The 24,465-nt window shown below is 38.5% G+C and overlaps 1 protein-coding gene across 1 annotated transcript; it reads right to left on the bottom strand.

Annotated features, from left to right (window-relative positions):
- Positions 1–22,921: 22,921 nt before the first annotated feature.
- On the bottom strand, positions 22,922–23,900 carry LOC114700975 (60S ribosomal protein L5-like). Its single transcript, XM_037205604.1, has one exon. The coding sequence runs from the start codon at positions 23,879–23,881 to the stop codon at positions 22,991–22,993; it is 891 nt and encodes a 296-aa protein (XP_037061499.1). The 5' UTR covers positions 23,882–23,900; the 3' UTR covers positions 22,922–22,990.
- Between the last annotated feature and the right edge of the window lie 565 nt (positions 23,901–24,465).

Below are 24,465 nucleotides of genomic sequence, written 5' to 3'. Positions count from 1 at the left end.
ATCAAGGGAAAGGGGAGGTGGAAGCAAGCTGAGACAGTGAAGGGAGGCGAAACTGTGGTTGGGATATATTGCATGAGAGAAGAATCTATTTGCAATTCAAAAGAAAAATAAACAGATACTTCCTTCTTAGGCACTTCTTAGGACTGAGTTTTAAATATATGTTCTTGAATGGTAGCCATTAAGGGTATTCTATTACTTATGTTATATAAAAAGTCAATGCAGTATTCTATATTGGAAATTGTCAAATAGACTTTGATTGGACAAATATTTGTGTAGATTATTTCTTAGGCTTATAATAGTATTATTTACAGAAGTTATTCTGAGGTCTAGAAAGCAAGAAACAACAATTTAAGGGTTAAAATGGTATTTAACTTGAAATGATAAATCCAGTGTGAATAATATTTTCAATAATTAAATATGAGCAAATTCATTCAAATGATTTAAGAATTTCTGTCAAGCTATTTCTTTCTTAGGAAGACTAGCTCATTGAAACATTTGCTGTAATCTATGAAAAAGTAGTATGATAAATTCAACATAGACATTGTAATTTCTTGCTAGTTTTCATATATTAATTATTGTCCCCCTTTTCCTCTCTTTCTGCTTCCTTCTTCTCACTTTTTTTTTATAATTTCTTTTCCTCTTCTTCCTTTCCTTTCCCCCCATTTCTCTCTCTCTCTCTTTCTGAGACAGGGTCTCACTATGCAGCTCAGGCCAATCTTAAACTCACACTGCAAGTATGTTTCTCATGCTGAGTTGTTTACTGTGTTTTCTATGTGACTTGGGTTTTCTTTTTTAGCATTCTTATTTAAACTTAGAATTGATATAAATTATCTAAAAAGGAGGTAAAATTATGTTTCATTCTAGAAAAAAATTATTCTTAGGACGTTTTCCTTTTATTCCCTAAACTTAGAGTTTTGTGGGGACAAGGAAATTTTTTCAACCATAGTCTCTGGATCCTTCAAATCAGCCCTTTCCTCACAATAAAAGGCTGTTTTTTGAGAGCCAAATCAGATGAGAGAGTCTGAAGTTTATTAAAGTGCAATTTCAAGAATATTAACTTTGGGCCAGTGTGATGACTTGGTAGGTAAAAGTGTCTGCCACCAAGCTTGAGTCCTGAGTTTGATCCCTGGAGAGAACTGACACCTGCAAGTTATCTTCTGACTTACATATAAGCGCGCATGCACACACACACACACACACACACACACACACACACACACACACACCACAACACACCAAAATGAACTAAAAACTTCACCATGTTCTCTTTTGGAATTGCCTGCAAACATTTAGCTCACATACTCATTTAAACTGATCTGGAGAGCAGGCTCAGCAGTGAAGAGTGTTTTTTGCTCTTCCAGAGGACTGGAGCTTCGTTCCTACGTCATATATTGGGTGATCATAACCATCTTTAACTCCAGCTCCTAGGGAGCTAAAACTCTCTTCTGGCCTTCATGGGTACAAGCATTGCATGCCTGCATACTCACACAAGCATTCATACACAATAATAAAAAAAATCTTTTTAAGAACTCACTGTGTTATTCATTTTAACACTTTATGTATTTGGTATTATTTTTGTTTATACATGTACCTTTGATGATGTTTCTTTTTTATATTCTAACCAATTGAAATATTTTCAAGTCTTAATGTCAGTCTACCCATTTTAAGCACACTTTTATACTTGGGTCTCTTAGCTTAACTTCTCTGCTCTGTTGACAACAAACAAAAACCTTTACCAGGATAAGCCCAGATAAGTGTCGATAACATTATTCTATTTTCTACAGATGTTCAGATTTAGCTGTATCAGACTTGACTGTGGATACTTGTCTCTGTGTATAATGATCTGAAGTTAAAGGCTGAAGGCTGCTTGTTAAATGAGACAGCTCTCTCAACCATCACTGTCAATTAGACACTATTCAAAATCAGTCTGAATTGTTGAAACCCTTGGACGTTCACAGTGTTCTTATGCGTGGTGTTCAGGGTGCCCTGTAATTATCCCCGTTAGTGCTTCCATAGTGCTGATCTCTGAAGAAGAGCTGCAAGGGTTAGAGAACTCAGATCAGCACAGATGTGTGGCTCTGGTTTTGTTCTCTGCTTCAGCATGTGAACAGCCATCCCTTAATTCCAGGCTTCTTGCTTTTCTATGGTTGAAATGTTAAGCTAGATGGATCAAGTGGTTGTTTGGTAAATAACAATTTCTCCAGAGAGCTGGGAGACCAGGGTGCTTTTAGAGTCTCGGAAGCAAACTTCCCTTAATAGTAACTGACATAAATATTCCTTAAACAGCAGTGAAAATGGGTGGGTTCTCTTGTATTTCTCCTCTTACAGAGGAAGAGAAAGTCATTTACCAAAGTACTTTGGCTTTTCATGGTACATCGTTGGGATTTTCTGATAATATCAGAAAATAAAGAACAAAACAAAACAACAACAAAATCAAACAGATGGGAGAAAGGGACAGTCAGACATGTCCAGGTTATATCCCTCCCTGAAGAAGGAAATCATTGCTTAAGGTGGTACATGATTCCAACAGGTGAACAGAAAATGAGGGGAAATGTCTTTTATGGGAGCATGTTGCGTCGGAACCACCCTTGCTTTTTTATTTTCTGGGATACAAGGAAGAATCTGGGCTTTAGGAAGGAAGCCCTCGCCTGGGTTTATAACCCTCCTGTTCTTAGCATCTCATTGGGGCCCTGTAAATCAGTCTTTACTCTTAATTATACTAAATAGTGGTGCCTACTAAACCACAGGAGCAAGGCTGAGAAGTCAGAGGCACAGGTGAGTATGTGACAAGCCTTCATAACGGGGAGCAGCCTAAATGACACATTAATCATAATGGCATCACTAAGTAAATGTCACTGCGGGTGATTCATTCCCACTGTAGTCAATGGGACTTTGGTGAGTGAGCCAGAGTGAGAACCCAATGCTCATTTTTCATCATTTGGTTTGACACCTTCTGCTTTAAACTTAATAGCAATTTAAGGTGTATGGCATTGGTTATCCATCTCCAAAGGTTATTCTTTTAAATGCAGCCTGGATCAATAAGATAAAAAAAATCATGGACATTTAGGCATAGTTAAAAGGGGCTTGTTAGAAACAAGGCTGTTTCTACCCTGGGCACATTCCTGAGTTAGCTATTCACTGGGAATTGAAGCTAATAGGAGAGTTCTCCATGGGCGCAATGAGTCCAAGTTAGAAGCAGTGGCCTAGATGAGCCAGGCAAACTGCCTATTTTTGCCTCGAGTGTCAGGGAAATTGCTCTAATTGCCCACTTCCCTTTGATAGTGGAGGTCTAGTCAGTTTTCCTCATCATCTTATGTAGCTCTGAGCCGCTCTTCCTGCTCTTTGGCCGGGTTGAGGGTGTCTATCAGAGCTCATTCTCAGTAGCTCTGTGACTTTGGTTGAACTGGGTGAGACTGAGGTAATGATTGTGCTGGACTCCGGGGAATGGCACAGCATGCTGCAGGTACCCTGTGTCATTTATACGACCCTAGGTGAACAAAGAGCAGTAACCGAATACACCCCTCCCTCTCATGTTTCTCTAGTCTGTCATCTTACAGAGCCATTTCCGTAGTACCTAGGATTGGGGTGGACCTTGGACATTGCTTTTGGCTACCAAGCTCCAAAATGGATTTCATTTTGAAATTTTCTAATTTCCCAAATTGTTTGCTTGATAACAATAGCAGTAGGTAGACTTTTGCTGCTTTTATTACCCTGCTTTTCTTTTTGAGACTGTGCCTCACTGTGTTGCTCTGACTGGACAAGCACCCACTATGTGGACCAGGCTGGTCTCAAGGTCACAGTTATCCACCTGCCTCTACCTCTCAAATACTTGGCTTAAAGATATGTACTATCATGTTCAGCTTTTTTTTTTTTTTTTTAAAAAAAAAGCTTTGCTTTTAAAGATTTATTTTATTATTTTTTAAATTATGTGTATATGATGTTCTGTTCTTATGTGCATGTGCATGTGCACATGAGTGCCATGCCCACAGAGTCTAGAAGAGGGCATCTGATCCCCTGGAATTGAAATTATAGATGGTTATGAACTGTCTGAGGTGGATGTTGGCAACAGAATTCAGGACCTCTAAAAGAGCAACAAGCCTTCTTAACTGTTAAACTATCTCCCCAGCCCTCCTATTTTGGTTTTTATTTTATTTTTATTACATTTTATCTATCTATCTATCTATCTATCTATCTACTACCTAATTAATTAATTAAATTAATTCTGTGTCCATGTGTGGACTTGTCTGGAGGTCAGAGGACAACTTGTAGGGGCCAATTTTGTCCTTCCAACATGCTGGTTTAGGGATCAACCTCAAGTAATCAGGCTTAGCAGTTACTGCCTTTCCCCACTAAGCCATTTGTTGGCCCCCGCTTTTCTCTCTAGTTATGAAGCAGGCTAGATTTTGAAGAGGAAGGTGTTGAATTCAGCAACCAGGCACTTTCCAATTCCATGTAGCACCTCTATGTGCCTATGACTGTCAGTCTTGGCAATAGAAACCCAGGGGTCTGTGCTTAAGGTCATAACAGCAATGTACTCACTGTTCCTGGCTGGACTGCTTGCACAGTTGTTCCCTGTCTCCTCTGCGGTCACCCATATGCCACTCAATGTCCTGTCATAAAAAGGTTTTTAATGACCTAGCTAGAGTTTCCTTCTCTTGCTTTTGACGAAATGATTCTGTGAGGAACTCAAGCAGGTGGTCAAACATTGAAAAGGGGAAAGGATGTGAGGACTAGAGTTGCATATTTGTCCCGTCTCAAGTTTCTACTCCAGCAATGCACAGTGTCAACTCATACATGACCAAGATTTCTCAGGCTTAACAAAAATTTGGTCTTTGAATAAGGTCTGAATGAAATACGGCTACATGGAATAACCGGATAGATAAAGAGACAGGTAGAAATTGAAAGTTCTCATTTCGATGAGGAGATTCCATAGCTAAGTGTGATTGAAAAATTTGGAATTTCATTCATTCATTCATTTTTGTTGTTGTTGTTATTTTTTTAATATTCACACGGCCAACATCAAGCAGGCAGCATGGGTATCCTTGTTTCTTTCTATCCTTGACCGTGTGGTGTGGACATCTGTCTCAAGCTCTGACCTCTGTGACTTTCTGGTCATGAATACTAGCCAGGAATCATAAGGCAGATAGATTCCTCAGTGTTGTATGGGTGAGGGCATATCATCCCAGTAATGGAACTGGAACTGGAACACCCATGCCCACCCTGAGACGAGTGTTAAAACACAGCAAGAATTGCAGTAGCACTCACACTGGGAGAGGTGAGAGAGCAGTCACCAAATCTCATTCAGCCCTTCTTGGTAGTGCAGGAAGCACCTTGTGCACATCCTTTTCTTCTGTCTGCACATTCTTCCTGTTCATCCTTGAGCAAGGAGCCCTGGCTCTGCCCTCCAAGATGCTCTCCCTCTTTCATCATCTGCTCAGGCAACAAGTGAATCAGATACTGGGGAATCTGTCCATTCTGCAAGTTATACAAGTTTTTCAGCCTTTTTTTTTTTTTTTTCTTTCTCGAGACGGGGTTTCTCTGTGTAGCTTTGTGCCTTTCCTGGAGCTCATTTGGTAGCCCAGGCTGGCCTCGAACTCACAGAGATCCGCCTGGCTCTGCCTCCCAAGTGCTGGGATTAAAGGCGTGCGCCACCACCGCCCGGCCAGCCTGTTTTTCTATTGTGGACTTTGGACAGTCTGGTGATCATTTCAATTTTCAAACCCTTAAAATGACTTATTTTTTTTTAAAATCAAGTATTGTTGATATTTTTGTTGGAAAAAATAATGTATTCTCTTTAAGAAACACAATAGATTTCTGATCCATTCCTAGATAGTTTTGTATCAGCAGCTTACATAAAGTTGTACTTTTTAAAACATGATTCTTAAAAGCCCATTTTTTCTTCCTTTTAATTTTATGCTCAGAAGCCAACTTCTCTCAGCTCTGCTGAGTTCCTATTTGACACTATATGCTCTACTTTGGGAGCATGGTATATACTTCATTGTGGCTAAAACTATCCAGGTCCAAGTAGGCTCTGAGCATTTTGCTTCAGGTATTTCCCAGCACCTTCACAACATCACCTATGTTTGCAAGTCTCTGACTTGACATTCTCAGAGAATTCTCAGTCAAAATGCATACATCTGAAGTAGGTCTGCATAGAATTGATCACAAATGGATCCATCCCTTGGCCACTGGGCAATGGTTGCCTAAGGAAGGAAATCTGCCTTCATTCTGAGATGAACTCTCCAAATCACAGAAGACCATATAAGGTGGACAATTGCTTTTAGGAATAGCCAAATTCCAATCCCCACCCCATCTCATTCCAGAAATAATTTCTCATCCCTCCATCTCTGTTCAAATCACTTTCCAAATAAGATGGCCTTGCATAAGGTTGCTTTGGGAAATACATAGATAGAGGTAGTCTCAACCTGGAGGAATCTGGTGGAAACCTGCCTCTTATAATATTTTCTCCCTTACTCATTTCTTCCAAATGAGGAGTTTTATGGGAAATCTTCCACTCAGTGACTTTTGCCTGTGTCCAGCTTCTGAATTTCAGAACTTCTCTTCTTTTTAATTGTTGTGAACTTATAGCTCCTCTTTGCCTCAGTTCACAGCTATTTGGCCTTGTCAAATATCAGTAGTTTCAAACTCACAAAATGCACTTCCTTTTTTTCAGAGTTCTTTCTATAAGCTGCCAAATCAACAAGTACCTAGCCCATGTCCTGTCTGATCCTAAATGACACTGTGCCTGATATCTGTGATTTGTCTATTCTGACACATCTTTCCTTCTCATCATTCATACTGGAATCCTGACCTACTTATTATAGATTTTGGGTTTTGAATCAACGCTGCCCAACTTCCATTGTCAGTTTCCACAGTGATCAGACTGATGAAACAGTAAAAGTCACAAGTAAAAATTCTGAAAGCCAGCAGTTCTCATGAGACATATTCACACCCATGGATAGTTCCTGCCATGTGTCCATGACCAGCTGCAAGTGTGACCCACTCAAGTCTCTGCAGTTGAGATGCAGAAGGAAAGGGAGAGAGAGTGGAGGGAGAAGGAGAAAAAATAGAAGAGGATGAAGAGGAGGTGGAGAGGAAGACCTATGACCAGGAAACTGCCTTAGTTTAGAATACCTTCATCTTCATGTAGTCTGTTGGTCATGAAAGTCCAGCACCCTGAAGGGTAAGGAGTGAAACAAACAGGGGTTGCCAGGTTATTTGAGTACAAGTTGCTGTTACCCACACTTTGTTTTTAAATTTAGAGAATAGAAAAAGTAAAATCTATGCTACAGTCATTATTAGGTTAAAATAAAATAAACTGTTCTACCAATTTGTAATGCATACTTGTACAAATGTGAAGCTATTTAAAAAGGAAAACAACCTATGCTGACTCTTGTGGGTGCTTTAGTTATAGTTTACTTATTTTCAGCTGATGTCAAGAGAAGTTTGTATCATGTAGAATGGAACAATTGTGCTTTAGTTTCATTGCTTGTGACTATTCTTGGACAGGGTTGGTATTGGGCTACATTGCAGCGTGTCATCAAAGAGTAAAACAGAGACAAAACCAAACAAAAATGTGTTTTCAAATCCCTACAGTTACAAGGTGTGTTTTTTCAGACCACTGAACTTCAAATCTCTCCTACTACAGACCTATCCTTGATCAAAGAACCTGGTCCAACTGTGAGAACCTAGGTTTCTTTAAGGAACTCCTGCCCTTTACCCAGTTTATCCACAATTTTCCTAGAGTTTTGGTACTTCAGTTTTGTGAATTGTGACTAGTTTAAGGTAGATGGTACAAATCTCCCTTGGTTTGGGGAATTCATTTGAGAAAAAGTGTAGCTTTACATAACTTCCTCTCCTCAAGGCTATTGACAGCTAACTCCCTCAGTGGGAGACATCCATCTGGAGTGTACCATACTTCCACAGTGGCACTGCTCTATGTGATCTGTATGACAGAAGAAAAGTTCTTTCTACAGATCATAAAGCAGAGCCGCCAATGCCCCTGTGCTGAGAGTCAGTGAGTAATCTTTGTGAGTAAGTAATAATGATTGTTCCACAACTCCAGAAGCCCCAGGCCCTGTAAGTTCTCCACTGTTCCACTTTTATTGAGTCATACAGACTGTGAAATGTGTCATTAATCTTTCATTTCAAATCCAGTCTAGCACTTCCCTGTGGCAAATCTTTTTGCTTTAACTAGAGATTAAAGATTAAGATGGCTTGGATTTGGGAGATGTGGCAAAGAATTTCCAGTTATCTTTAAAAAAAGAATTATGTTTCTTTCTGCAATGGGTGTCGGTTGGAGTCCCTACTACTATTAAGTCTCTCACTGAATGAAGAATACTTTGTGAAGAGGATGTATTTGAGGAACTCAACCACCATTCCAGAAGACTTACAATTAATTTTATTAATTTGTATGAAAGTGGGCTTCCTTTAACACTTTAGATAGCTTTATAAATGTATCTATTGCACTTTCTGTGCATTTAGTTATTAAAACTAAATACCCTGTGAATTATCTCCTTGTACCTTTTTTGACTTATTTGACTCAATGGCAAATGACATTATGGTCAAAGTGCATACGCTGATTTCCTTCTCTGGTGCTTCGATGTAGTCCTTCTCAATTTAGCCCAATAGCAACTCAATAGAGAGTCACAGAAGTAGTGGTATTTGAAGGTTGGTGGTAGTTAGCACTACTTCAATTCTGACAAGTAATTCAAAGTACTTTGTGGGTAGTATATTGTATGTTAAATAGATTGAATGAATGAATGCTAAAAATAGGAAATTTAAAAAATTAGAAAGGCTCTAAGGTCAGTGTCTGAAAGTCAGTTTCCAACTGAGATATTTAAAAATTCATAAAAGCATTTGCATTAGAAAAATCACTTTTGAGAGATGGCTCAGTGGATAAAGCATCCCCACGAAAGTGTGAGGCTTGGGATTAGGCCTGGCGTTAGGATTCCCAGCACCTATGTAAAAGATGGAAGGGTGTAGTGCACAGTTTGTAATCCTTGCCCTCGGGTGACCTAGTCAGAGGATCTCTCTCTTGTGCAAGCCAGTGACCTATGCTAGCAGAATCATTAGTGGGGCGGAGACCCAGCATCAACCTCCGGCCTCTACATGCACACATATACCCATGTGTATCCACACAAATGCAGAGACATAAGTATGTGCACACCATCTTGAAACAAATAACATTTTCTGCAAGTGCCAGTAATTTTGATTTTAAAAAACCTTTACTATATTACATTTATTTATTTGCATGTCTCTGTGGATGGGTGGGTACACATGCAATGGAGGACTGCTTGTGGGAGCCTAATCTCTTTTTAAGAATCTGAGTCCCAGGGATTGAACTCAGGTTGTCAGGCTTGTTGGCAAGTACTTTTACCTTATGAGCCAACTAGTGGGGCTGTGTGTGATGCTCTAACACAGGGAATCTCACCTCTTTGCAGGCCTACGTTCTAGGAGTATGCCCTCACTGAGAATTGTTTTGAGTTAAAAGAGAAGGGGTTGGGAGCAGGTGCTTTTGCTCAATCATTCAATGCACATGGACAAGTGCATTAACCACATTTAGCAATATAAAGAGGTTTCATGTGTTTCAGGAATTTACTCTCGAGCACAGCAATTAATCACTAAGAAAAACAAATTAACCGAGTTAAGACTAGCCTGGCTCTAAAAACAAAAAGAATAGACAGGGGAAAGAAATTGCAAAGGTTTGCAACAGTATGACATTAAAAAAAACACTTCTGTGTTCTATCCAGAAACGGACTCTGCTACAGTTTGATAACAGTTTAGGAATAGTTTGTATTATAGTTTGTGAAGTATTCCCACAGGCTCATGTATTTGAACATTTAGTCCCCAGTTGGTGATACTGCATGGGGAGGTTGGCGAATATTTAGAAAGTAGAGCTTTGCATGAGGGAGTGGGGCTCTGGGATGTAGGGGTGCCTGTGAGATTATATAATTTTGTGAACTCCTTGTCTTCCCTCCGTTTCCTGATCCATCCAGACAGGAAGAAACAGGCTCCTATTGTCACAGCCAAGGGGCCCCACTCTGCAACACACCTCCTCTTGCCATGATGGATGGATTCCTCCAACTGTGGACCAGAATCCATGCTCCCTCAGCTGTCTTCTTGGCAGCTACACAGTCTCAGCAGTGAGGACAGAAACAACCCAGTCTCTAAGCATCAGAGCGGCAATTGGCATCTCAGAGGACCTTTCCCCTTGCCAACTGTCACACACTGTGGTTAAGGTGTTGCGTGGTGAGTGTCTCTCCAAAGACTATGACGTGAAATTTAACATTGTGTGTCCTCCTGGGTTTCATGAAGTATTGAGTCCAGAATTAAGGTATATGTTTTTAAGTAGTTGGAAATTACAAACAAAAGCAAAACCACCAAATGCCACACATGTTTTCTCGATTTTGACTGCTGCTGTTTGAGTTCCCCAGATGTCTTCTGATTTAGCAGAATTGTCTGCTCTCTCAGACTGCCACTGCCAATCTGATCCGCTTGCCTATTTGCCCATGCATACACACAACAGTAATTGGAAATTAGCTTTTATGAAATGAATATCCATCTTTCTGTTATTCTAAATCTGTCCTTTTTTCCTTTAACTTGAGGGATTAATATGCTCATTCTCATTTCATAGAAATGTAGACCAAACACATGTCTCTTTCCAACACTATAAAGCTAATAAATCTCCAGGATCTGTCTTCAGCTGAATTTGAATAAAGGATCCAGCTGCAGCTTTGAAAGAGAAATAATGATGCAGGGCTGACTTGGGCAGAACATCAAGTGGTGGAGGAACAGAGTGGATTTTGGCTTGTAAAGAGGAAAATAAATGACATACTCTTCAATTTTAACAACAATGTCTCTGGGATTAATATTGAAAATTTGAGATGATGAGACAGCCATTTGCATGTAGAGCCAGTCACAGGACTGTCAGAGATGGTTTCTATCCACTTTTCTGTGTGCCTAGAAAGGAAGACAGAGCCTGAACAGTCATGACCGTGACTTACCACCTTTACACATATCCAGGTCCTTACAGTGCTAGTCTCCATTCCTGCTCACACTGAGGATTCACAGGTCACTGCACCTCAGCCACTTGGGATGCACATCAGCAAGTCATCCACGAGCATGGACCAGGAGGATCCAAGGTGCAGTCTCAGAAAGGAACAGGGCTCCTCCTAAGAAGGACAGCTCCAGAGACTGTTTCCACACACAGTGACCTTGATCGAAGATGCTACAGATCTGTGAACAAACAGGGGAGCCTGCTACAATTGCTCTGACAAGTTGCTTCTCACCTTTGCCTAGTGCTGGACACTGGGGGCTGGGAAATTGCTTTCTCTCCCCTTTGGCAGTGAGAAACCATGTCTTCAGAAACTAAGCAATTTAACCTGGATGTCTCTTTGGGAAGCACTACTTCCAAACTTTCTCAGGAGAGGCACACAGAGCATCTGCAGCAAGCAGGTTGCCCTTTAGCTCCAAATGCTGCTCCCATTTCCGAGCAGACTCCATGTGCTGTTTAAAATGTCGTTTTAGTAACTGATTATTCTGGGGTGGCACCAAATTTGGGCTTTCTTATTTCCCTACATTTATTTTATCTGAGTGTTATTATCAAGGGTTTCTATAATAGCTCTAATTTAATGCTCAATGGTTAATAAATACAAAATTTTAATTAATATTTTTGAAAGATTACCTGCACTTGAGACATTGCTTGACTAAAAGGCAGAATTTACAGACCCTTATGTTTTGTATGCAATTTTATCAGTCATTCATAAAGATGATTTTTATGTCTAGAAATCTTTCCTGTTTTCCACACAGAATTCTAGAAATTATAATTTTAAATAAAATCGCTTTGCTTTTATGAAATGTCATAAAATCATGTCAGATTTCCTATCTAGAGGTGTGAATAAGAAACAAAATGAATGCATATTTTTTTCAAACTTTGTACACAACAAGGCAGTAGTCAAACTAGACTGTCAACCTTTGTTTCCATGTTTTTTCTTTTAGATTTGCTTCTGTCTCCATGTAAGTATTACTGAACATTGGCTGATATCTCTTGCTATATAAGTAGGAGATGCATGGAAAATAATAAATGAAGTAACTCCATCATAGGGGTCTTGGGTTAATACAATGGCATCTAACCAGAAAAGCATCGACACATCTGAGATCTGAGTTTTGACCTAGAAAAGTTCAATCAGCATTAAGAAGGATCTTGAAGCAGTCTTTCCCACTTTTAGATGTAAAGCTTGCTTTGTTTTGTTACTATTTTCTTTCTTTGCATTTTTTTTGGAGACAGAGTGTGACTATGTAGCACAGGCTTGTTTCACACTAGCAGAACTTGTAGTAATCATCTTGTCTCACCTGTTGTGTGCTGAGATAAAATTTGTGCCAGCACACTCCACCTAGGAAAAAGAAAATTAATAAAGGGGGATAGTTACAGAATAATATCTTACAAGAAATCAAAAGTAAGGGACTGGAAGTAACACTCAGTCTTTGAGCCTTTAATACAAAATTATAAAGGGAAATTGTATTTTATAATTACTTAGGAATAAGATTGCTTTCCATGTAACCAGTATCTATAATTTTTACTTAGTTTAACTTTGACTAATATTTTTGAAGTGTGTTTTCATTGACAATTTTTCATGAAAAAATGCAATAGGGCAATAACTATGTTATGTTAGTGGATTCCCAAACAGAAACTCCAAAATGTGATGAATGCTTGGAAGTAACCCAGATGAGGGAGGACATGGATAACATTGATAACTCTAGACTGGCCCTTCCATGCTCCATGTTATAGAGAGAACTCCCATGTTATAATTGAGAGATGCAATATAATGATGTATGACTTCCCCTAAATACCCATTCTTTTTGCCATGTTCCAAATAGAGTTGACTCATAGGCCTTCTTTGGAAATGCTGATGACAGAGTAGGGTAACACAAAAGAGAGAGACAAGACACAATCAAGTGCAGGGTAGTAGGCCTGAGAACTGGCTCAGTGATAATCTGCCTGCCACCAAGCCTGAAGATCTAAATTCAATCCTGGACCCACATAGGGAGTGAGAGAACCAGCTCGACAAATTATCTTCTGACCTGTAAACATGGGTCATGATACGCACATGGACACACATGCACACTCAATAAATAAATGTTTAAACAAATTTTCTTGTGAGTATTACTGAACATTAGCTAATATCTCTTGTTATATAAGTAGGAGATGTATGGAAAAGCATAAATGAAGCAACTCCATCATAGGGGTCTCCAGTTAATACAGCAAGCCCTCTAGGCAAGCATTTTTCCAGGATCTATCTTTTTCTTTGCTCAAAGTGGCGGAGAGTGAAGGAACAGCTTAGACTCCAGCATCACAGAGTGAAGTTTCATGATTCCAGGACAATGGAAATAAGTAACTTACACAAGAGGTCCAGACAAGTATATGTGCACACATGCATGTAGATCTGGAAATCAGAAGCTAAGTAAGTGTTCAGCACTATTCAATGTGTTATGGAAGAAATTATAGTATTTAAGAATCTTTTATTACTTGAGTCCATTAATTTGCTAGGTGTATCATCATAATCTTTCATTAATTTAGTTTTTGAGGGAATGGGAAGTTTTAAGAAGGTACTCATATAGTCAAGGCTAGCCTCTTAAATTTTTCATGTGGCCAAAAATGATTTAGCTCTCTTGTTTTTTTTGTCTCCATCTTGCAAGTACTAGGATCAGGGGGTTTAACTATGGTGACACTCAACATCTTCCAGATTTCTGCTTCCTCCTCACTCACATTCAGAACTTGTTTGGAACAAACTTGACAATTATTTCCCTTTGGGTTAGTTACATAAGCTTCCTTCAGTCATTTTAGGGTATTTTGCATAATTGGGCCAAGTTTCAAATCAATGAAAATATTGTGCAAAAAGTCAAATAAAAATCAAATAGTTACATTTTTTCCAGTTTTTCCTTCATTCTAAAACTGAGGCTCTTTGGTGATAAATTTTCTAGACATTTCACTTGCAAATAGACAACTTAAGAATGAGATAGTTGCCCAGTGGCTTGCATTGGGATTTAGTGGTAGCAATAGTTAGTTACCATTTGACATTAAGAACAATGAGCAATGGTTGTCCTTATTGCTCTTCTGTGTCGAGACATGGGCAATGGAAATCAAAAGAAAGAGCCCTAGATGAGGGTGATACATTTTTGAAGTATTTGATTCCCATTTTAAAATGTCATTTCTATTAAATAAAATGAAGCCTTTCCTGCAATCAGCAAATGTCAGAAATGATCTCTGCAATGTTTCCCCACCTGATTTACCTTAATGTAAAAAAACAAACACACAAAAAAACAAAAACAAAAACAAAAAAACAAACAAACAAAAAAAAACCCAAAACTTAAAAATGCAAGGCAGAATTCCTTAAGCATCAAATTTATGAAGCCAGATCCTGGAGCATTTTCATGGCCAAAAGGGTACATATAAGTTCTCTGTGGTTTAGGACTAGGAGTATTTTTCCATGACTTTCTTGGTGGAAGGAAGCTAGATGTAGTCTGCTCTTGAAGTGTGGCAGAGCAAATCTCACCCCTCACTCAGCCCAAGGCCCTTGGAGTCTGCTTTGTGGGCCAGGAGCTCAGATTAGAAGAAAAAAAAACTCATTATCTCTCTGTTCAGTGTCTCAGTTTTTCCATGTCCCTTTTTAGTTACTTGATGACTTGTGAGCACATTCTAGAAGATAGTTTAATTGATCTCCATTTTTTCTTCATAAGTTATGTGACTAGAAGTCACATGAGACAGCAAAATTCTGAGTATGAAGTTGGAAACACAGTGACCCATGCTGCCTGTGGGAAAGTTCACAAACACAGTTATGCCTGTACTGAACATTTCAATGTTTTCCTTTGGTAAAATGTAGAGAACAATTCCATATTCTATGCAGGATTATTAAACAGTAGCATGCAGTATTTTCTTCATTCTCTTAAAATGATAGTTTAAAAATGTAAGGTTTATAAAATTTGAGAAGAGAATTTTAAAAAATATTTAGATATTTTTATTATTTTATGCATGTGAGTGTTTGCTTGTATGTGTCGATGTGGAGCACAAGCATGATTGGTGCCTCTGGAAGCCAGAAGAGGGTGACATATCCCCCTCAACTGAAGTTACCAATAATTGTGGGCTACTCCGTAGGTGCTGGAAATCCAACCTGGGTCTTCTGGAAGATCAACCAGTACTCTTAACTGCTGAGTTATTTCTTCATCTGCTAAACTACCAACCATATATTTTTCAGTCAGAATCTCATTCTGTAGCCCTGTATGGTCTAGAATCCTCATGAAATCCTCCTGCCTCAGATATTAATATCTAAAATAATGAATGTTTGACTATTTTACTATGTGCGATCATCATAAGCAATACAGAAAGCATCGATGTTTTCTTGCATTGATTAACCTTTCTCATAACTTTGACATTGCTTCAATAATTCCTGAGTAGCTTGCTCAACTCAAGTCAAATCTTTTGACTTTCCATAAACAATGAGGCTTTTAGAGTGTTAAAACATGAGCATTTTACTTCTGTCACAATTATAAGAAGTACTCACAGCTTTTTTTCTTAATTTATTGACTCATTCTCTGACAAACTCTTTCAATACTTGATATGAATTATTAAATCTGTTTTATTGACATACATTCATTGTTCATAGCTCTGGGTTTCATAGGGCATTTTTGCACAAGAACATAATATACTTTGACTGTGTTCCCAAGCATACCTCACACATCCCTTTTGCTTCTTTCCCACCTCCCATTAATTCCCTTCATCCTTTTGGAGAGTTTGTTTATTCATGTCATAACATATATGACAAACACTTTTAAGTGAATTGCCTTCTGACGTAAGTATTTATTTCTGTACATATATTATATTTAACTATATTTTCTACTTGGGTTGTCACATCATAGGTCCCCAAGCAAGTTCTTCATGCATGCTTCATCTAAATTAAGCCTTGTACTTCCTTATTTCCACATCCCCATGCACTCCACTATGTGTTTGACCTTCTCTACCTTCACCATTCCCCATATCTACTTTTCATTTCAGCTGTGTCCTTATCCACCCTACCTACCATTGAATATGAAAACACATTGACTTTCACAAAATATAGAAAAGCCAGAACTTAAAACTGCACTGAGAATAATGAATGGTACCTAAAGAGATATGGGGAAACATTTTTTTTTCCTTCACAGTACTGAGATGCAAACTAGGGCCTTGTTCATGTCAAACAAATGTTTCACCACTGAGCTACATTGCCAGCACAGACACAAATTTTAAGAAGACAAGCATGAGAATTTAATACTACAGAGCAAGGTCTGATTTTCAACAAACATACTTCCAAAGAGGAGGGCTAGTCAGTGACACTAGACAAATCAGACATACAAGTTTTGTGGTGCTTGGACCCTCTCTTGTGTGCATTGCAAATAGGGACTGGAAAGCTGACCTCTGTTAAATTGTTATCATTTTACATGTATTCAGACACACTGTCTTAGTCAAAACTTGGTATGAAATTTATGATTATTTTTCTGCAAAGCAATTTATGTGGCCTTTATTGGAAGGAAATGAATGTTTTCATTCACATTTTCTATACAAATGTCTTAAGCTACAAAATACTGAGTACTCGCATTTATAAGGCTTAAAATATGATTCAACTTGCTTGAAAGTACCGTATCAATGATAATGCACAGGCTTTTCTTGAGAGAATTTTAGTGATATGCAGACCATTAACTGTCATCTGGACACAGATGACACTCAATAAAATGTCTTAGTTGAACAATTGTCTTTATCAGGTTGGTTGTAGGCATGTCTAATGGGGGATTATCTTAGATGTTAATTGATGTACACTATAGGTGATATCATTCCCTGGATAAAGTGGTCCTGGCTAGATGAAAAAGGAGCCAGCCAATAATTCTTCCAGTTTCCTGCCTTGAGTTCCTTCTCTGACTTCTCTCAGTGGTGTCTTGTGACCCAGAAGTAGAATCTAAATAAACATTTTCCTCTCCAAGTTGCTTTTGGTTAGTGTTTTATCACAGTAACACAGTGAAAGTAGAACAAAATATAAACCATGTCTGCTCTTATGTTTAGCGTTTCTACTTTTTAGCTTTGATTCTACATGAGCATTCCTACAGTGCTTGAGGGGGGACCTCTGATAAGTGAGTTGTTGATCCCTTTGTAAAGGTAACCCATGAGAAAGATCTACCCAGCAAAAGTCTGGTAATTGGTTAAATATTGAAAAAATATACAAATCTTGAAAAGCCCTAAATAGGCAATATATAGACAAGGAAAATGAACCCTAGATATGCTATGTGAAATCCAATTAACTTGAAAGCAAGATCACGTTTCAATTCATATGTAATGGTGATAGGTCTTAATGATACCCATGTTTGTAGTCTCAGGAAAAAATTTTAGGTTTTAATTACTTAGTGTGGAAAGAATTAGCAGAGTTAGGTTCATATAACATGTGCATTTAATTAAGATTTTGGGGATGTTTATGATACACAAAGAAAGTATCTGAAAGTGCCATGTTATGAATACTAGACTCTTATAAAGTAAATCTTAGTATTTTCTACAGATCTATTGATGACTACTTGGGTGTTTGACTCTCCAGAACCCTAAATTGCCATAAGCATTTGCCTCCCCTGACTTTCTAGGAGCAAGGTGTGCAGGAAACACTTTTAGTACCCGAGTATTGAAAGTTCTTCATTGGACTAAGGTTCTGTCCTTTCTTCAGCAACTCACGTAATATTGCTGAGCCACCACATTCCCATTTGTAACATGTAAGTAGTAAAGACACATACGATGTTTCTCAGTGGCTTACATAGATTACTCTTAGAAATCCAACTGAAAACTAAAACTGGTGCACTGTCATGGCACAGGAGAGCACTATTTTCTGGGCAGCTGTGATCATCTGTCTTAATGTCCCATCTATGAACATTTCAAGAGAAGCTCTTTTAAAATACATTTGATATTTTGGAAAACCTCAGGAGGAATGCCAAGGCTAGATTGACCACTATCAGTTTTAAAGCTGAGGAAGGGAGAAAGAGGTTCACAACATGGAAAAGGAATGATCTAGAGGTAAAGTCCAAAGGTTGAGTTGAGATAGGTCTGGATTGGTGTGTATTTAGTAGTCAGTTTATTACTGAGGGCTGAGAAAGGCTGAATCTCAGGGCAATGTGATCCATTAGTTATTCTTCTGTCTACCAAGAACTGTTAGGAGTGTGTGCACATATGTCCCATAGCACTCCTATGGAGGTCAGAGGACAATATTGAGCGTCTGTCTTCACCTTTCACCTTGTTTGTGACATGTCTCTGTTGTTTTCTGCTGAGTACAGGAAGGCAGCTGACCCGTGTGTTTCAAGGGATGCCCCAGTCTCTAGCTTTTCTTTCTCTGTAAGCGTGCAGGGATTACAGACAGCTGTGCTACCTGTCCAGCTTTGAGTTCTTGGCATTGGAACTGATAGCCTCACATTTGCATAGCAAGTGTTTTGACACAGAGTCATTTTCCCAGCCATGTTATGTTTGTTGTTTTCGGCTTATCACATAGGTTTCCAGTAGGTCTCATTACAACAATTAAGATTTCCCTGGGCTAATATAAGTCATGAGGACTTCACTACTTTATATACGATAAACTTCAACAAGGTTAATTAATTTCCTCTAGAAAGAAAATAACCCTACAGTGCTAAAATTCAAACTTATATGGTACATTTCTTTATACAACATTTACTGGCTAGACAGGCATAATGCAATTTGAATGCTTTAATATTTAATAGCATAAGAGAAGTTTTCATTTTATTATGACATTAATCTAATTTATTTTATGATATTTTAACATTTGTTGCACTTTATAATAGGCAATATCTAATGTTTACAGATGCAGATAGAATAATAAACTGGCATCCACATATCACACTATTCAGATCTACCATACTTCAATATTTTACAATAGTTGCAAAAGAGGTTTCCAGGAGCCAGACTGATTCCGGAAGCATTTGCAATCCCTGTGTGCCAGTGAAAACCCACTTTAGATGTAGAGCATCTGCAACTTTTATGGTCTTATATATTTTTCCAAACTATTAATTTTTTAAAGATTTAGTCTTATTTCTACTGACGTGTGTGTGTGTGTGTGTGTGTGTGTGTGTGTGTGCCATATGTGTATAGGTTTCTGCAGAAGTCTCATAGAGGATGTAGGATCTGGTAGCTGGAGTTACAGGCAGTCGTGAGTCACCTGGCCTGGGTGCTGGGAACTGAACTTAGGTTCTCTGGAGGAACAGTAAATGCTCTTCACTCCTGAGCCATTTCTACAGGCCTTCTAAATAGACATCCACATCCTTCAACATTGGTAAGATAAAATTTTTAACCTAATTATTTATTTGCTTCTCTACAGAAATTCTGAAACTACAGACTTTGAAATTTTTGTACAAATGCGTGTTTACACTGCTTGTGTACCATGTTTTCTTTGCTTAACATTATATTTTGCTATTACTCTTATTCTTACATAAAGTTATATTTCAAAAATTTTAGTTTTCATGTCTCAAGTTGTGTTTTATTCATTATAGGTTTTATTTCACACATGTATGTACATATGAATATATACCAGAAGAGATACATTATTTGTTAAAGAAAAACTTGCTCACTGTGTGTATGTGTGTGTGTGTGTGTGTGTGTGTGTGTGTGTGTGTGTGTGTAGTATGGAAGTCTTTCCTTTAGACAACTTAATGAGTCAAGGGACCACAACAATAGGGGTTTGTAGTGGGGCAGTGATTGGGCTCAGCTCAGAACATCACAAAGCCAAGAAACAGAATGGAGATCAAGGTAGGAATGATGAAAAGCAGGCAGCAGAACAAAGGAGCATGGCTGGTACCTGACTGCACAGCATCCTTACTGCTATCAAAGTGACATTACCTGTTGGGGAAGGGTGAGACATAAGGAAGCTGGTAAGATAATGAGGATGCCCATATCTGAAGGGTAGGGGAGGCTCTTTGTCCAGACTGTTGTACAAGGAAGTGCAAACAGATTAAAATTCTCACCTAAGTTGATGGATCAGAGAATGTTACACATGTAGACTTACCTTGGATTGTCCCATTTTAAATAATCTCTGACTATCTATCTATCTATCTATCTATCTATCTATCTATTTATTTATTTATTGGTATTCATATAGGTGTTTTGCCTGCATGTATGTCTGTGTACTATGTGTATGTCTGGTTCCTAAAGAGACCAGAAGAGAGCATCACATCCCCTGAAATCACAGATGGTTGTGAGCTGACACATGGATGCTGGAAACTAAACTCTAGTCCTCTGGAGGATCAGCCAGGGATTTTAACTGTAAAGCCTTCTCTCCAGCCCCTATCATTGACTTCTAAGTGTTTTTATCTTTCTAATCATAAACCACATCACTACCAACTGAGTGCTTCTAACATACATGTGAAGACACAGGCTTATATAACCGATGATTCTACACATCCTTAACTTTACTAAATTTTGTAATATCAGTCTTCAAGTAATTTACACAAAGTGCCTTCTCTTAGAACATGAGACATATCTTTGTCTAAAACTCCTCATTCACACGTTTTGGGTTCTGATGCTGTGATGGATATTACATTGTGCTTCAATAGTGTTGCCAGTGTCTGATTGATGACTAGTAAGTTAAGCCTGGTTTCTTCTTTTGACTACTAGACTTTCTACACCTGCTGTGCCTGGTTTGCCAGTTTCCCTTTTTGGGATTTTTATCCATTGATCATAAATCTGGAGAAGTTCCAATATGAGTTGAATTGTAGTGCTCTGTTGATCATGTAAATTCAGGTACATTCTAAATGTAACTTGTCTGTTTTACCATCTTTACATTGAGTGTAGCAAATGAAAGCATCTTTTGTTGCTGTTACTGCTTGCATTATCTGAAAAGAAACTCATTTCTTATTGTTCTCTGTGTTTTTATGTGCATAATTCTTTCTTCTGATTCCCAATCCAAGATGTTCAACTTTACCCCAGCCTCCCTTCCTGAATTGCACTTCTGTGTGGTGGGAAGTTGGAAACAGTTGATTTTCCTGCCTGTTTGATCAGTTACCTGAGCATCACACAGCATTTTCCCACTGCCTTCTCATTCGCAGCTGCCACATTTCCACATTCTCACACAATGAATAGTTTTTTAAACTTAATATTTTGTCTCATTTGCTAGTATTTTTGTCTCCACACTTAAACTATAATCTTATATATTTTATTTATTAATATTGTTATCCTGCTACTGCCAAAAATCATGTCCAGAAACACAATTCTCAGGCTGACATTTATTTTTGCTGTTGTAGAATAAGAGACTGATGCAATATTTGACAGCCTGTTAATTGATACTTGTGCAGAGCTTTGGTCAAGTGCAGGTATATTGCATGATTGATTTCTCCCCACTTGAGAGTGAATAAGTTTCTTTCAATAAAATAATCTTTATATATGTATGAAGTTCTCAAAAAATAAAAAGAGAGATCTGTACTTGAAGTCAAAATCCTTGACTTTTGAGGCCTAATACATTAAAGTTAGCACTGTGTGCAAATGAGGTAAGCACATTCTGGGAATACTTATTTTGATACCAATTTCTTTTCTCTTATTTTTGGGGAATGGGTGTGTTTTTTGGACATAGTCTCACTCTGTAACCTGGTCAGAGAACCACACCTTAGATAATTTGCACTGATATGGATTCTTGTATATTGATACAAATATAAAATATTTTTCTATTCCTATTTAAAGTAATTTGTATATTGATACAAATTCAAAACTATAATTGTCATATTATATATACATTCCTACTCCTATTTCAAATATTTTGTATATTAATACCAATGTAAAATTATATTGTATGTATATTCTACCTCTGTTTAGGATATTTTGAATATTGATACATATTAAGGATATTGTTATCATATTGCCCTATACATTTCTACCTCTGTTTAAGATACTTTGTATATTGTCACAATTTTGAGGTCATTGTCATTATACTGTATATATTTACAGACTGTTTAACCTTGTTAATGTGAAGCCTTAGTCCTTAGGTTATTTAGGTAGATAAGACAGATTAATAGTCACCCATGCTTGTCATATCTATAGTTATGTTAGTTAGGTTTTCCAGATTTACAAAAACACAAGTCAGATGGATAGGTCATCTTCAAACACTACACAGACCCAGAGAATATGGCATCTAAATGTTTTGAAAACTTAGAATTCTGTTGATGTGAGACATGATTGCTCCTGGCAGCACCATTATACTCACGAGAGAATCTTGGGCTTCAAGGACACTCTGTATGGAAGTTTGTCTTCTTCTTGGCACAAAATGGCCTGCTGAGCAAAGAACTGCCCATTCCTCGGCAGCTGACAGTACGCACGTTGTCCTTTCCAGATGAGCAGGACACACACACACACACAAAGCAACTGCTGAATCTTGCCAAGACAGGATAAGACAGTCTCTCAAAATTTCTGCTTCTAATAATGGTCTGTCAGATATTCTAGGCCTGTAGCCAAAAATGGATGCCCCAATGGTGCTGAGAAACTTTAGATGATTTTCCAGGCTGCCAGCTGTCTCTGTCAGTTCTTGAAATTTTTTGGAAATGGCTTGCTTGAACTTCCTGTTTTCTTAGGTAACATTGTTTTCCTTCTCAGGTTTTTGATGGGGTTAAAAACTAGATAGTTACCATTATAATCTTCTCATATCTTAGCTAAGAACATTTTAGGTACTAAAGTTAGGTTTTTCATGATAGGACAGCTATTGGAATAATCTCTGTAACATACCATTTACCTATGGTCTGGATATTTCTGGATATTTAGTATGTGTCTCTTGTTTGATGTTGTTCTTTTTGGTTGTATTTCTATTTTGTTTATGTTATTACCCTTCCCATCTCCTGGACAATAATTGACAATCATTCCTATTGTATATAGTTTTTTTTTTTTGGCTGCTTAGTCAATAAGTTTATTATCTTTATGAAAAAATCTTCATAGAAAATTGCTTTAGCTCTCAGCAGCCCTTTCCTTAGCTCTGAGGAAGCTTGCCTTCTTTTGAGCAACCCGATCTTTCTTCTGAGTAAGAGACATTTTGGGTCGGTTCCACTTCTTCTTCACTTCTCTCTTGGGCTTCTTCTCATAGACTGGATTCTCTCGGATAGCAGCATGAGCTTTCTTATACATCTCCTCCATCATGTCTGGAGTCACGTTGTTCTTGAGGTACTGAGAGAACTGTTTCTTGTAAGCATCTTCGTCTTCCTCCATCAGGTAGTGCATGTAGTGTGCGACATTCAGACCCATGATGTGCTTCCGGTGTACTTCTGCGTTGAACTCCTTGCTTTCAGAATCATAACCAGGGAATCGTTTGGTACTATGAGGAATAGACAAGCCTCCATCCACAGCTCCCTTCAGGGCCCCAAAAACTTTATTGCCAGTTGTAGTTCGGGCAGGACCTGCATCCAAATAGCAAGTGAAGGCACCAGGCTGACCATCAATGCTTTCCACATTGTATTCATCTCCAGTCACCTCCACTTGGCCTTCATAGATCTTGTCCATACCAAACCTATTGAGAAGCCTGCGGGCCAGCAGCAGGCCAGTGCAATAGGCGGCAGCATAATTTGTCAGGCCAACCTTCACACCGTACTTGGGCAGCTCGTGTGCATATGCTGCGCACACGATCATGTCCCCTTCTATGCGGGCGTAGGCAATCTGGCAGATGATATCTCTGTTGGTTACACGAACTATCATCCTGTATTTGGGTGTGTTGTACTTATTTTTGTCTTGGATCACCAATCGTTTCCGAGCATAGTAGTCAGTTTTACCCTCTCGACACCTTCTAAATCTCACTTGGTATCTCTTAAAGTAGGCCTTATTCTTGACAACTTTCACAAACCCCATCCTGCGGAACAGCAACCTGCGGCTCCACACAGACCTGCGGGCCCGGCGGCGCTAGGGGGAAAAAGTGTATATAGTTTTATATTAGGTTAGAACTTTCTTATTTAGACAAAAGTGGGAGATGTAGTGGATACCTTTCCACCTATTACCTTGAAGTACCAGCCCCTGGGGCATGGCTTCGGGGTTACTTTTAAGAGCTGAGAGGCACATACACAGCCCTCTTCTCTCCTTTGTGGGCTTGGATGGATGGTGCAGACTGGCTCAAGCAACAAGAATAGCATGGGATAGGAACTCAGCCTTCCAGAACTCTGTGATGATTTGCCTATTCTGTTTAGTAAGTTATCTCTTCCAATTTTCATCCTAATAAATGCCTTATAACTCTTAAGCAGACCCCCTTAGATTTTTCACTGTATGAGTGTCTATGACTACTCCATTAGATAGCTTCTTAGAAACTTGAATTAAGACACAGATATAGTCCTACCCAGATACATGTGTCTATGCCACATCTCCTATCTGTCCACATGTCTTCCTGTCCATCACTCTTATGCAATGAGCATGCTGTCTATCCTGTACTGGCCATATAGTGG

Source organism: Peromyscus leucopus, chromosome 5, assembly GCF_004664715.2.
Source record: "Peromyscus leucopus breed LL Stock chromosome 5, UCI_PerLeu_2.1, whole genome shotgun sequence".
Taxonomy (NCBI): domain Eukaryota; kingdom Metazoa; phylum Chordata; class Mammalia; order Rodentia; family Cricetidae; genus Peromyscus; species Peromyscus leucopus.
Note: the sequence above shows the minus strand (reverse complement) of the source record. Positions and strands in the feature narration are given on the sequence as shown.

What these genes read in the sequence shown, in the direction of transcription:
- LOC114700975 (XM_037205604.1), bottom strand. Translation starts at nt 23,881, where the DNA reads ATGGGGTTTGTGAAAGTTGTCAAGAATAAGGCCTACTTTAAGAGATAC.